The sequence below is a fragment of the Callithrix jacchus genome, chromosome 12 (genome assembly GCF_049354715.1).
Source record: "Callithrix jacchus isolate 240 chromosome 12, calJac240_pri, whole genome shotgun sequence".
In the NCBI taxonomy this organism is placed as follows: Eukaryota; Metazoa; Chordata; class Mammalia; order Primates; family Cebidae; genus Callithrix; species Callithrix jacchus.
The window spans coordinates 30,977,307-30,988,872 of NC_133513.1; the positions used below are offsets into that span (position 1 = coordinate 30,977,307).

Sequence of the window (11,566 nt, forward strand, 5' to 3'; positions counted from 1 at the left end):
CACCTGGCTAATTTTTGTATTTTTAATAGAGACGGAGTTTTGTCATGTTGGCCAGGCTGGTCTCGAACTCCTGACCTCAACTGACCTGCCCTACTCAGCCTCCTGAGGTGCTAGGATTACAGGTGTGAGCCACCTTGCCTGTCTGGCATTTAAAAAATCTCAGGTTGTTCTGATTTGCTCCTGAGTTGAGACACACAGTCCAGTGCTCAGATCTGTCCAGGAGAGTTGTCTGTCCATAATCACCTCTAGAGCCTCTAGTTTCCACCTTGTTTCCCAGGGTCTCAGTCCAGGGAAGGCCTTCCTACTTTGTGGCTGGAGACTGTGTCTTGCTTTCTGCCCTGAATTCATCAGTAACTTGGGAAAGGGCTGTTCGGAGCAGGCCTGGGCTACCTCAGTGTTGGGGAAGGGCTTTGTCTTGCAGGCTGGCTGTGGAAGCCTTGTCTAGGAGTGTTTTCCCTGAATTTGCAAGAGGCTTGCTTCTGGGTTTGTGTCTGTGACCAAGTCTTGGAGGAAAGGTCCTATTGTAGAGTCTGTGGGTGGGTTCACTATGTCTGTCCCCGTCGCTGAGATATTTTTTTGTGTCTGGTCTATATGCCTCTTGGGGCCTCTATTTATCTGTCAGTGCCTCCAATGGGAAGGTCTCTGAACCTGCAGTCCAACTGAGCCTTAGAACATCACTCCTGCTACCAATCCAAAAATTCCTTCTGGGACAAGTCTCCCAGGAATGGCATGGGTGTGAGGGGGCCTCTGTCTAGGACTCAGGCGCTGGCTTTGCGGTGTGTCTGCTTGGGGGCCTCAGTCTGTGTCTGTAAGTCTCCCTAGGCAGCTGCTCTAGGGCTTGGTCTGGAGGAGCCACTTCTCTCTGGCTCTGGCCGCCTGGGGCTCCCTGCAGCTGAGGCCAAGGCTGGGGTGTGGCCGCCTCCGCGGCAGGCCGGCGGGCTGGGCTCGGGTGGGCTGGGGCGCTCCCTCCCTTCCACGCCCCCACTCCGGGTTCCCCCGTTCATCACCCCCCCAATCCCTATCCCAGCGGGTCCCGGCTTCCTTACATGGTCACGGCCGGGCTTCCAGCTCCCGGACGTCCCCCGCCCCCCGCCCCCACCGGACACGGCCCCCGCCCTGCTCGCCCCGCGCCACCCGCCCGCGCCCCGCCATGGAGGACCTGGGTGAGTGGGGCCGGATCCCCGGGTCCGCGGCCCCTCACCGCTGCCCAGATCTGCCTCCCCGCCGTCGCACTCCCGCATCTTCCCATCCCTGTCTTCTAGCTCCTGCTTTTCGCCTCTGCCCGCGCCTCCTTTCCAACTCCACGTCCCCCTTCCTGCCTCTCCCTTCCTGCCTTTCCTGGGCCGGCCGCTCCCTCCCTTCTTTTCTCGCTCCGCTCCTCCATCCCAGGCTGCGGCGGATGAAAAGGAGGTGCGGCGCCCGCGGGCCCCCGGCGCGGGGCTCTGGAGAGGGAGGGGTAAAAGGGACCTCGGCCCGGGGACCCGGAAAGTAGACGGCACGGGAAAGTCTGGCATCAAGTTTTGGAGAAAAAGCGGGCCTGCCTGCGCCAGGGTTTTGGAAGAGGAGTTACGGGCTCCTGAGCACCGGTGGGGTCAGGTCCTTGAGGCAAGGAAGAGAATAGTAGCCCAGGAGGGCCTAGGAGCCCGCGAGGGCTTCAGGGTTTCACGCGGGTGCTCAGGACGAAGACTGAAGGCAGGACTTCTGGGTTCTGGAAGGGAAAGGGCTCAAAGGACCCGTCTGGGGATGCAGGGATGGAGGGGGGTGTCTTGTCAGGAATGGGGACATAGGTATCTCGTCCTTCCTGTTTGCCGAGCCTGGGGCTGGAAGGCTGTGCGCTCCACGGGAGAGAGGGGCTTCCTGCCCCCGGCGGTAGAGGGCGCTGCTGGGTAGGGGTAACTGACGCGGTACCGCGGAGAAGCAGCCAATCAGAAAGCAGGTTCCAGCGAAGCGCTAGTAAGGAGCGCCGGGCGGGACTCAGGAGCCTGGGAGTGGCCAGGCTGGGCGGGATCTGTGTAGGTAGTGGGAGGAGTTAGAGAGCGTGGAAGAGAGCGTCCAGTCAGAAAGCTGGGGTCAGGCATGGGGCCAATGGAGCAATTTGGAGGGGAGCCAAGTTTGACTTGAGTGAAGAGCCCATTTTGACTGTATCAGAGAAGATGGAGAGGAAAAAAAGAATCAGGAGACTGGGTTTTTGCTTGGCTCCCAGCCTGAGCAACTGAGATGTTCTGGTCATAAATGTTCCTTGCTACCCTTCGATCAGTGCTCTGTCTGGGTCTGGCCCTGTGACCTCTGGTCTTAATACTGGCTTCTGTCCTTCTATGGTACTGCCCACTGGGAACCTTACCTTCTGATCTAATCATGACCCTTGCCTCTCTCCCATGGCTTCTCCCTGCAGACGCCCTGCTCTCTGATCTGGAGACCACCACCTCACACATGCCAAGGTCAGGGGCTCCCAAAGAGCACCCTACAGAGCCTCTCACCCCTCCCCCACCCTATGGCCACCAGCCACAGGTGAGATCGGATGCTGGGGACTGGGGCAGCCACTAGGGCCAAGCTTGGCCTAAGCTATGGGGATCTCAGCCTGAGTGGGGCAGAGTGCTGACCTGTCATCCCACCTGTTCGTCTCTGCTCTGTAGACAGGGTCTGGGGAGACTTCAGGAGCCTCGGGGGACAAGGACCACCTGTACAGGTGAGGAGCCTGGCAACTGGGGCATAGGGGGCCAACTGAAACTCAGGTGAGGAGGCTTGGAATCCCCACCCCTGAACCCAGGCTCCCACTCTGCTTCCCAGCACGGTATGCAAGCCTCGGTCCCCAAAGCCTGCAGCCCCGGCGGCCCCTCCATTCTCCTCTTCCAGTGGTGTCTTGGGTACTGGACTCTGTGAGCTAGATCGGTTGCTTCAGGAACTTAATGCCACCCAGTTCAACATCACAGGTACCAGGGTGACTGAGAGAGGACTTGATTGGATGGGGGGAGGAGAGGGAAGAGCAGGGCAGGGACTAAGGGGAATACACTTCCTAGAGCAGCAGTTAAAGGGACCTAAAGCCTCAAGTGGGAGAGTGGGTTGAGCGTGGCCTTATGTGCAGCATCCTCCTCTCCTCTCTCCAGATGAAATCATGTCCCAGTTCCCATCTAGCAAGGTGGCTTCAGGAGAGCAGAAGGAAGACCAGTCTGAAGACAAGAAAAGACCCAGCCTGTGAGTTTGACGTCATTGTCAGGGCTGAGAAGAGATGGGTCCTGGATGTCTGAGTCCCTAGAGGGAGCATTACTCTGGGAGGCTCTGAGATAACACAAGCATGTTCTTCACAGCTCTTCCAGCCCATCTCCTGGCCTCCCAAAGCCTTCCGCCACCTCAGCCACTCTGGAGTTGGATAGACTGATGGCCTCACTCTCTGACTTCCGCGTTCAAAACCACGTGAGTTGGACAGTGGGCCAGTGTCCATTTGTAGCTCCCCAACCCCTTCTAGACTCTTCCACATCTGCTGCCTTGCTAACTCAACTCTCTTGTCCTCCCTGCTGCAGCTTCCAGCCTCTGGGCCAACCCAGGCACCAGTTGCAAGCTCCATGAATGAGGGCTCCCCATCCCCACCAGAGCCGACTGGCAAGGGCAGCCTAGACACCATGCTGGGGCTGCTGCAGTCTGACCTCAGCCGCCGGGGCGTTCCCACCCAGGCCAAGGGCCTCTGCGGCTCCTGCAATAAACCTATTGCTGGACAAGTAAGTGCAGCCTTGTGAGAAGCAAGGCAGAGACCGGTCACAGACCCATATTACTGAGAGCCAGGCTTTATGCTGTTCTTTTAAATAAGTAACTCTGGGAAGTGGGTATCATTGTTGCTTATATTTTATGGATGAGAAAACCGAAGCTCTGAACCAAACAGCAGGTTAGTGGTAGGGTGAAAATTCCAACCATTTTACCATTTATTGTGGTCCTACTGTGTGCCAGGCACTATGCCATCTCTTTTACAAACCCACATCTCCTCTGATCTTCACAAAACACTCAGTGGCTTCACCCACAATCTCTCACACATCTACAAAGACTCTGTTTTCCTCCATCAGAGTCTGGACTGGGGTCGCTGGTCCTTTGCTTAGTGACTGAGCAGATGTGATTGACAACAGCTGTGCATAGCAGTTAACCTAGTTCCTCCTGCTAGATTAAGTACCTGACTCCCAGTGTAGGATTGCCCATCTCAGCAAAGCAGGGTGACATTGTAACTCTTGTGGATCATAGGCACTTTCATCTTCATGGATCCCTTTGTCCATTAAAATAGTTTTTTATGCCTGTGTTGGTATAAAAATAGATATGTTATTATTATATATTAAAGCATTTTTTTCCAGTTAATTTTTTTATTCCGAATTTTTAAAATCTGATTTTTTCACTCCCACCCTCTTATTTATTTATTTAGAGACGAAGTCTCACTTTGTAACCCAGGCTGGAGTGCAGTGGTGCAATTGTGTCTCACTGCAGCATCTCTCTCCTGGGCTCAAGCAATCCTTCCACTTTGGCCTCCTGAGTAGCTGGGACTACAGGTGCCAGCCACCACGCCTGGCTAATTTTATTTATTTATTGTAGAGATGGGGTTTCACCATGTTGTCCGGGCTGGTCTCAAACTCCTGGGCTCAAGCAATACTCTCACCTCAGCCTCCCAAAGATTAGAAGTGGGAGCCACCCAGTCTGGCCTTATTCTGATTTTAAAAAATTAAAACGTTTGTATGGGCCCCTAAACGTATTATGGGCTCCAGGTGCTGCCCCTAGTGTGCCTCATGTAGAGGTCAATAATGGAGCGCAGCTGGAAGACCGGAGTTGGATCTCCATCGCTTTCAGGCTGCGCGATCTTGGAACACTGAATCCTTCATTCTGATCGCTCAGAGACTCGAAAAACGTCGTGTAAACCTTGCCTCACTGAGCATGTGGCCGTCAGAGCCGCTCTGACCCCGCCTCATCTCCCACTCACAGGTGGTGACGGCTCTGGGCCGCGCCTGGCACCCCGAGCACTTCGTTTGCGGAGGTTGTTCCACCGCCCTGGGAGGCAGCAGCTTCTTCGAGAAGGATGGAGCCCCCTTCTGCCCCGAGTGCTACTTCGAGCGCTTCTCCCCACGATGTGGCTTTTGCAACCAACCCATCCGACACGTGAGCCCCGCCCCGCCACAGTGAGCCCGCCGGGTCTCACCCAGAAAGCTGTGGGACGGGACTCCTCCGCATGGGTCCCGCCCCACTCGCACTACCCCACCCTACCCCTACCCTTTGGCAACGTCTACGGCCCCTTGGACTCCATTATTCCTTTCTGATCCCCACTTCCTAGTTAGACCTTCCCCCCAACCTCCACGCATGCCTTAGGCCAGTCACCCGGGTTCTGCGCGGGAGAGGACGGCGCGAAGGCACGGAGGCCGCGCTGAGTGTTCTCTCCCTCCCTGCAGAAGATGGTGACCGCCTTGGGCACCCACTGGCACCCAGAGCATTTCTGCTGCGTCAGTTGCGGGGAGCCTTTCGGAGATGAGGGTGAGTGGACTCGACTCCCACCTTAAAAGCTGCGGGTCCCCTCGACGTCTCGCCCCCGCCCCTCTGACCTCCGGAGTCCTCCGGGCATTGGTTTTCCTCCTGCTCTCTTCTGGCCCTGCCTCTCTCTCACAGGCTCCAAACCCGAGCTCTCCCCCTCTACCCTGGCCTAGACCCGGCTCCTCCTTCCCCACGGCTCCCTCGGACTGCCCCTTCTTCGACCCCAGATTTCAGGTCTCCTGGGTCCCCCGTCCCGCTCGCACCCTTTGCTCTCAGCCCACTAGGTTCCCGCTCCTAGGTTTCCACGAGCGCGAGGGCCGCCCCTACTGCCGCCGGGACTTCCTGCAGCTGTTCGCCCCGCGCTGCCAGGGCTGCCAGGGCCCCATCCTGGATAACTACATTTCGGCGCTCAGCGCGCTCTGGCACCCGGACTGCTTCGTCTGCCGGGTGAGCCCGGGGGGACGGGGCCTCGGAGGGGAGGTCCAGGGTGCAGGGTTATAGGGCGGGGCCTTGGAGGGGAGGGTCAAGGGAGCAGGGCTATGGGGTAGGGCCTTGGAGGGGCGGGTTAAAGGTGCATGCTGTGGGGCGGGGCTCGTGTCAAGGGTGCAGGGCTGCGGGGCGGGGCCTTGGGGGGCGACTCAAGGGTACAGGGCCGTGAGGCCTGGCCTTGGAGGAGCGGTAAGGGTACAGGGCTGTGAGGTGGAGCCTTGGAGGGACGGGTTAAAGGTGTGCGCTATGGGGCGGAGCCTTGAGAAGGGCGGGTCAAGGGTGCAGGGCTGTGGGGCGGGGCCTTGGAGGGGCGCTGCCAGGTGCCTCGGGTGGGGCGCTGCCAGGTGCCTCGGGTGGGGCGAATTTTCCGGGCAGGGTCAGGTGGCTTCGCGTTTAGGGCCGGCTGCGGGCTCCCCGTACTTATTCGATAGTAACACCCGTCGTCTGGCTGGGGCTCCGGCCGCTGACCTGTCTGTACTCTTTCGCGGCCTCCCTTCCCCAGGAATGCTTCACTCCCTTCTCGGGAGGCAGCTTTTTCGAGCACGAGGGCCGTCCATTGTGCGAAAACCACTTCCACGCACGGCGCGGCTCGCTGTGCGCCACGTGTGGCCTCCCCGTGACCGGCCGCTGCGTGTCGGCTCTGGGCCGCCGCTTCCATCCGGACCACTTCACATGCACCTTCTGCCTGCGCCCGCTCACGAAGGGCTCGTTCCAGGAGCGCGCCGGCAAGCCCTACTGCCAGCCCTGCTTCCTGAAGCTCTTCGGCTGACAGCCCGCCGGGCTCGCCCCCTCCCCCGGAGGCCGCGCCCTCCCGGAAGCCGGGTCCTCTAGACCCTGAGGCCTTGATCTCCGAGCGTGAGGCCCCACCAAATGGAGAGCCCCGCCCCTAAGGTACTCTGAGTCCTCGGGGGGTCAAGTTCAGAAAAGGCCCACCCAGACCTAAACCCACAAGCCCCCAAAGTGGATCCCACACGGAGAGCTCCCGCGCGAGCCTCCACTCTATTCCCACCCTTGAGGGAGCCCCCTGACTAGGGGAAAGTCCTTGCAATTCCAGCGAATCCGAGGCCAGGCCAGGACGTCCTTGCTCCCTGCACCCTCACTGTTCTGTGCACTTTTTCTACCTACATAAACACACCCATTCCACGTCTCCCTGGTGCTGTCTCTGAATGCGCGCAGGAGCCTGGCCCTGACGCCCCGCCCCCGCGCTGGCTCCCTCCCTGGCCGTCTCTAGGCCACTGCCCCGTGGCCGCAGCGGGATCTGCAGCCTCAGCCCTTGCAGGTGGCCGCTTCTGCACTTCCTATTTCAAGTATCAGATGAGCCTGAGGCTGGAAAGGGCAGCGACCCACGCAGGACTGTACAGATAGTGGCAGAACCAGGACAAGAGCTTCAACTGGGACCCCACAGAATCTTCCCGCCCTCATCCTTCTTCAGCTCTATTCTTTTGTTTGTTTTGTTTTGCTTTAAGAGATGAGGTCTCACTTTGTCTCCCAGGCTAGAGTGCATTGGTGCCATAGCTCACTGCAACCTCGAACCCTTGCGCTCAAGCGGTCTGCCGCTTGGCCTCCCAAAGTGCTGGGAGTGCAGGTGTGAGCCACGGTGACTGTCCCTCCCTATAGTCTTGAAATTAGCGCTTATGGTGGCTCACCTCTGTAATTCCAGCACTTTGGGAGGCCGAGGTGGGTGGATCATGAGGTCGGGAGTTTGAGACCAGCCTGGCCAACATGGTGAAACCCCATCCCTACTAAAAATACAAAAATTAGCTGGTCTTGGTGGCACATGCCTGTAATCCCAGCTACTCAGTAGGCTGGGGCAGGAGAATCGCTTGAACTCGGGAGGCAGAAGTTGCAGTGAGCCAAGATCATATCACTGCACTCCAGCCTGGGCGACAGAGCAAGACTCTGTCAAGAAAGAAAGAAAGAAGGAAGGAAGGAAGGAAAGAGAGAAAGAAAGAGAGAGGAGAGAGAGAGAGAAAGAGAGAGAGAGAGAAAGAAAGAAGCACTTAATCTCTTCCCCTTCCTGCACTGCCTTTGGTTCCCAGATTTTTTCCCCTATTAAAGGGCCTTTAGGGCTGGAGCTGTATGCAGAGTGCCAGCTGTGCCCACCTTTTGGTTCTGGGCACTAAGGTACAACTTCCCTCTTACTGTTGACCCACAACATCTTGGATCACCTGCATGTTTTTTGTAGTCATGGCCCCAAATTAACCCTTTCTCACTCCCACCCTCAGGTGTCCCAGTCAAGGCAGAACAATCATTGTGTCTAGAGCCATTACTTACTGTCTCTACTGCTCAATCTGCCACCATCTGAGGCTTCTCCTGGCCTAGCCCTGTGCTGGGTGGTGCTGAGTCCAGAGATGAGTCAGGCTCACTGCTCTGGAGAGCCCCAGGCTGAAAAGGCAAATACTTGGGCAGAAGATGACACTTGGTGTGGCCAGGGTGTGACTGAGGGAAGCACTGGGAGCTATAGAAGCCAGAAGGTGGCTTCTAACCCAGATTGGGAGTTAAGGGATGCTTCCTGGAGGAGTTGATACCTGGGACCTGAGCCAAGTCCCAGCAGAGAAGGATGGGGCCAGGGGTTTTCAGGTGTAGAGGATGGGGCCAGGGGTTTCAGGTGTGGAGAAGTTCAGGTTCCATGTAAGTCCCCATGTCCCAGGGTGACCCCCTGGGTCCAGACTCTAGGGACCTCTGGTGCTGGAAATGATGGGTCCTCAGAGGCCTTTCCAGCTCATCAGGAAGAGCTGGCAGCTGCAGAGACCATGTATGGGCACCAGGAAAAGGTGAGGTGTCCTTGGCCCCAGCCTCTGTCAGGCCCCCTCCAATCACTTCCTCTCTGAGGCTCCTCTCCTGTAGTCTTCCCTGGTCTCCTGCTCTTCCCCTTCCACATACTGTCCAAAGAATGTCCCTCTGGCATGTAACCACTTCTCTATCTTGAGGATGCCCAAATTGGCATTCATTCATTCACCAAATATTTATTGAGCACTCCTGTGCCAGCCTCTGGGGAGACAATGGGGAACCAAGCAGCTATGCCCCTTGCCCTCAGGGAGCTGAAGTCTAGTAGGGGAGACAGATGACAGGCAAATACAAAAGTGACACATATGATGAAGGAGTGGGACCTTCCTGACTGCCTAGCTAAAGCCAACCCTTCCCTGGTTTCCGTACCACGGCCGCTCCCTAGTTCCTTCCTAGCACACAGCTCTCTTGCAAGTAGAAGTTTTTGTTTTTGTTTTTTCGAGACAGAGTCTCACCAGGTTGGAGCGCAGTGGTACAGTCCTGGCTCACTGCAACTTCTGCCTCCTGAGGTTGAACCTCCAGGTTCAAGCAATTCTCCTGCCCCAGACTCCTAAGTAGCTGGGATTACAGGCATGCACCACCACATCTGGCTAATTTTTATAATTTTATGAAAGACATCGTTTCAGCATGTTGGCCAGGCTGGTCTCAAACTCCTGACTTCAGGTGATTCCCCTGCCTCAGCCTCCCAAATTTCTGGGGTTACAGGCATGAGCCACCGTGCCTGGCCCCAGGCTTCCATCTGACTTTGCAACTGGAACAGAAGCTCCCAAGAGCAGGCAGTGCATGTGTTTTGCTGACCATTTTCTCCCTGATTCTAGAACAAGGTCCAGTACATAGCTGGTCTCCATACGTGTTTGTTAATGAAGAAAGGAACCAGGAAGAAAGGAAAGAGAGTACAAAGGATGAAATAGAGAATTAAGGTAGAGGAGGTGGGAAGAGTTTACTTTCACCAGGTAGTGAAATGTAAGGTCTTGGCTAAGAGCTGAAAGTTGAGAAGGAGCCGTGCAAAGCGCCAAGGAGAGCATTCCCAGCAGATAGGCAGCAGGTGCAAAGGACAGGGAGGAGAGTCTGATGCCTTGGAAGAAAGAAAAGGCCACTGTGGCTGGATTGGAGCCAGAAATGGGGAGAGCAGGAGGGGGTGAGGCCAAAGAGGAAGGAGATGTCACATGGTGGCTGTGGTGAAGAGACCTCATCTGAACTGTCTGCAGCACACACGTGTCCTCTGACACTTGGTGCTGGATTTCTTTCAGGCACTTTAAACTCATCACCCCTTGAGGCAGACACTGCGGGTGCGTCACCCTTATATCTGCATGGCCCACCTTGGAATCATATACAGTTTCCAGACACCGTAACTTGCAGCTCCTTCCGGGGGTTTCTTGTCTGAGGCTCCTCTCAGGAGGAGGGAGTGTGCCCCGTGTTCCCATCAGGCCTGAAGTGTGTGTGGGTGTTTCTGCAGCTTTTAGCCAGTGACAGATACAAATTGGGAAATAAATACCCCAACCACCTGGCCCCTGAAGGATCACTGCTATCGTGTGTTCTGCACAGTGTCTCAGAGTCCCCGTTTTGGGATCAGGCTCCAACTGCTCTTGGTGGTAACCTGTTAAATGACACACCCTCATGCCAGGCGCGGTGGCTCACGCCTGTAATCCCAGCACTTTGGGAGGCCGAGGCAGTTTGGTTCAGGAGTTTTGAGACCAGCCTGGGCAACATAGTGAAACCCCATCTCTATAAAAAATACAAAAATCAGCCCAGTGTGCCTGTAAATTCCAGCTATTTGGAAAACTAAGGTGGAAGGATCCCTTGAGCCCAGGAGGTCGAGGCTGCAGTGTGTCGTGATCACATCACTATACTCCAGCCTTGGCGACAGAGTGGGATCCCGTCTTAAAAGAAAAAAACACATGCTTTATTGGCTTTTCTCCTTTTTTTTTTTTTTTTGAGACAGAGTCTCGCTCTGTCACCAGGCTGGAGTGCAGTGGCACAATCTCGGCTCACTGCAACCTCCGCCTCCTGGGTTCAAGGAATTCTCTTGCCTCAGCCTCCTGAGGCACGCACCATCTTGCTCAGCTAGTTTTTGTATTTTTAGTAGAGGCAAGGTTTCACCATGTTGGCCAGGGTGGTCTCTTATCTCTTGACCTCTTGATCTGCCTGCCTCGGCCTCCCGAAGTGCTGAGATTACAGGCGTGCACCACTGTGCCCGCTCTTCTCCTTGTTTATTTCTTTTCTCTACTCCTTCGACGTCCATACTGGAATCACCTCCTCTGGAAAGTCACTGTACACAAATTCTCATCTCAGGGTCTCCTTTTAGAGGAACCCAATCTAAGTACTCCTTCAACTACACTCCCACCCAGAAGTCTTTTTCTCTGTTCCCCAGCTCCGGATGACCACAGCTACCATAATCAGGCAGGACTTCCCTTTGGCTGTCTCCTGACATCCAAGTCTGGTCAATTCTTCTAGAAAGGGAGACGTACAGACAGATATTAACCAGCCTCTCCCTTCTTGAATCCAGTCCTGCGCTGGGCAATGAGACTCCAGAGATGAATCAGATAAGTCTTGCTCGTTTAAATTTTTATTTATTTTTTAAGAGATGAGGTCTCACTCTGCTGCCCAGGCTGGTTTCTGAGCTCAAGTGATCCCCCTGCCTCAGCCTCTCAAAGCACTAGGATTACAGGCATGAGCCCCCACACCTAGCCAATCCTGCTCTTGAGGACTCTCTAGTTTGCTGAGGAGGCAGACCTGGACCCAGGCAAGGACCATGAAGTGTGCACAGAACTGCATCAAAAATGTCAGAGAAGGCCAGGCA

General features: G+C 56.0%; 1 protein-coding gene across 2 annotated transcripts; it reads left to right on the forward strand.

Moving 5' to 3' along the window:
- The first annotated feature begins 1,127 nt into the window (after positions 1-1,127).
- Positions 1,128-7,126, forward strand: TGFB1I1 (transforming growth factor beta 1 induced transcript 1). Of its 2 annotated transcripts, none has more exons than XM_008987563.4 (11): positions 1,128-1,410; positions 2,393-2,508; positions 2,634-2,686; positions 2,788-2,930; positions 3,105-3,192; positions 3,306-3,411; positions 3,519-3,713; positions 4,951-5,124; positions 5,412-5,493; positions 5,789-5,937; positions 6,482-7,126. In XM_008987563.4, exons 2-11 carry the CDS (start codon positions 2,431-2,433, stop codon positions 6,746-6,748), a joined length of 1,335 nt encoding a protein of 444 aa, XP_008985811.1. In that variant the 5' UTR covers positions 1,128-1,410; positions 2,393-2,430; the 3' UTR covers positions 6,749-7,126. The 2 variants fall into 2 exon arrangements, with proteins under 2 accessions (XP_008985811.1, XP_002761978.1); XM_002761932.5 differs by having other exon boundaries at positions 1,128-1,163.
- The last annotated feature ends 4,440 nt before the right edge of the window (positions 7,127-11,566 follow it).

Bases quoted from the DNA above. Each gene is read 5' to 3' on its own strand.
- TGFB1I1 (XM_002761932.5), top strand. The intron at 2,931-3,104 runs GTACCAGGGTGA...TCCTCTCTCCAG, and splicing joins CACCCAGTTCAACATCACAG to ATGAAATCATGTCCCAGTTC. The intron at 5,125-5,411 runs GTGAGCCCCGCC...CCCTCCCTGCAG, and splicing joins GCAACCAACCCATCCGACAC to AAGATGGTGACCGCCTTGGG.